The 2325-nt window shown below is 29.5% G+C and overlaps 1 protein-coding gene across 1 annotated transcript; it reads left to right on the top strand.

The window, feature by feature from the left end:
- The first annotated feature begins 1132 nt into the window (after positions 1 to 1132).
- LOC108546029 (uncharacterized) lies at positions 1133 to 2325 on the top strand. Its single transcript, XM_017897942.1, has 5 exons — positions 1133 to 1335; positions 1446 to 1617; positions 1707 to 1835; positions 1912 to 2124; positions 2214 to 2325. Exons 1-5 carry the CDS (start codon positions 1241 to 1243, stop codon positions 2265 to 2267), a joined length of 663 nt encoding a protein of 220 aa, XP_017753431.1. The 5' UTR covers positions 1133 to 1240; the 3' UTR covers positions 2268 to 2325.

The raw sequence follows: 2325 nt of genomic DNA, 5'->3' as shown, positions 1-2325 counted from the left end.
GAATCGGTAATATCGATATGAGTCTTGACGAGATACAAACTAGACCCTACGTTCTATGAAACTTTTGTACCATGTATTCTGAAATACCGACTTCGGAGAGAAACGGAGTATTTCTTACGCCCTCTACAATTTGTTACAGTGAATATAGTAATTACATTCGACTCGATCATACAAGAAGATAAAATCATAGCTACGAAAAATTTTATTTAGGAACTCTCGAGAAAAATCTGTCGCATTCTGTAGGTAGCAGCTTTATGCATATATAGCAGCATGCACTTACACCACGAGACAATATGATATACTTATTAACCAATGAGAAACGATATTTTAATAGAAATTCCAATATTTCAGCAACTCTAACTAAAATATTTCCTCGAACATGTTATACTTCATTAAAATCACGTGATACTTCATTAAAATAACTATTAAAATAAACAACTAAATATTTTTATTTGATTTCTATTAATATTTTGATGGGAAAAGTACAAAAGGCCTGATTTCAATTAAACGATGTATCATAAAAACATGCATACCTTCTAATTGATATTAATATAGAATAATACTCGTGGCCATTGTATCTGAGATCAAAAATGATAAAATTGAAATACTCACGAGACACGATAGACGCCGTTCGTATATTACTTCGCCGTAACAATATACGTAGCTTACAATTGTCCGAATACCAAGCTCGTAGTAATAGCGAATTATTTTCACTTCACATTGATTCTGATTTTTCTTCTTTTCTTGAAATCTTTTCAGATTACACTCGTGAAAACGCGCGCGATTACGAATGGAATTATTGCAAACTTATACGCATTAGCAATACTACTTGCGCATGCGCAGTTGAAAATTTTATTAATATGGCGTAGTAAAATACGCGGGAAACATCAAACGATAAGCGCATGCGCAGTAGAGAATTATAGACGAAAACTCAAAAAACAATTTACAAATATAAATTCGAAAAGATTTGTAGAATCTTTTTAACAATTACATATGTTAATCGCAATAAAAATATACATGAAAATCTATAATTATTAAACGATTATCATGAAACGAAACTAAAATAATGTGAAACTCTAAAGTTCCCAAAGCATAGAACAACAGTACATTGGTACACAGATCTATGCAGTACGTAGTCTGTGGTATTGATGAACACCGGAGCTATTGAATTATGTGTTACAAATAAATATCTCATATTTTTTAACATTAACGGCAGATATAAAATTTGAATAATTGTAAAATGACATCAATATTTTCACGTGAAAAGTTTCGCATGGTAAACCGTCGCAGCCCTGAAATTCAATTAATCGATGAATGGAAACCAGTACGCGAAGTGTATGTAACCTTACTTTATGAAATAACTCATAAATATATCGGATATAACGAATGTTATGTTCTTATTATTTGTAATAAATTTATTAGACTACTTTTATTATTTTTTGTAGTTGGTCGTTAAGGTATGGAGACAAAATAATAGGAGGTATTGCTGCTGTTAATGCAGTATTAATTAATCAAATGTTTAGACGGAAATTAAAGTTACGTCACGAAGGTGCTATATTTACTACATTAAGTTTAGCATTCGGCTCGGGAATTGCAACACAGATAGGTCATAAATATGTATGTTAACAAAATAAATTTACTTTTCATAATGAAACAACAGCCATTACAATAATATATAAAAATACAGTAACAATTAATATCTTCAGTTTGTTACAGAAGACATAATGAAATACAGGCGAAAATGTGTCATGTGTCAAGAATTGAAAGCAACTTTATCATGCTGTGGTACTGGTATCTTACATCCCTTGATATTAGCCCCACTGATAAATATTGCAGTAAATTATTTTCCTTCGTATACTTCTTTTATTATAATTGATTCAATTTATTAATTTAAAAAACTTCTATATATAGATTGCTGGAACTATAGGATATAGAATTCCATATTTGTATGAAGTAAAAGAACTTACTACATTCTGTTGGAGTGTTGTCAGGCCTCAGTTTAAGATTCTATCATTCCTATTGTTTACCAATATATTTGTGAGTGCTATAATAACATATTCTGAAATATCATTAATGGAGAGAGTAGTAGATATTGTATTAAATTTCCAAGAGTTGTACCCAGAGGTATGTCTAAATAATTTCTTATTTTATAAATTAAATTTATATGTACACTTTAATATTTGCATATATTTACATATATATTTATGATCTAGGACTCAGGAAAAATAAGAGATTATGATACAGTAACTGGAAAGCTTTTTAAGTAACTATCAGAGAATTATAGAAACAAACTTACTTTTTAGTGCATATATTATACAATATTTT

The sequence above is a fragment of the Eufriesea mexicana genome, unplaced genomic scaffold, assembly GCF_001483705.2.
Source record: "Eufriesea mexicana isolate 0111107269 unplaced genomic scaffold, ASM148370v2 scaffold596, whole genome shotgun sequence".
Lineage (NCBI taxonomy): Eukaryota > Metazoa > Arthropoda > Insecta > Hymenoptera > Apidae > Eufriesea > Eufriesea mexicana.
Note: the sequence above shows the minus strand (reverse complement) of the source record. Positions and strands in the feature narration are given on the sequence as shown.

Bases quoted from the DNA above. Each gene is read 5' to 3' on its own strand.
- LOC108546029 (XM_017897942.1), top strand. From the start codon at position 1,241: ATGACATCAATATTTTCACGTGAAAAGTTTCGCATGGTAAACCGTCGC. The intron at 1,618-1,706 runs GTATGTTAACAA...TAATATCTTCAG, and splicing joins CACAGATAGGTCATAAATAT to TTTGTTACAGAAGACATAAT. The intron at 1,836-1,911 runs GTAAATTATTTT...TTCTATATATAG, and splicing joins CCCCACTGATAAATATTGCA to ATTGCTGGAACTATAGGATA.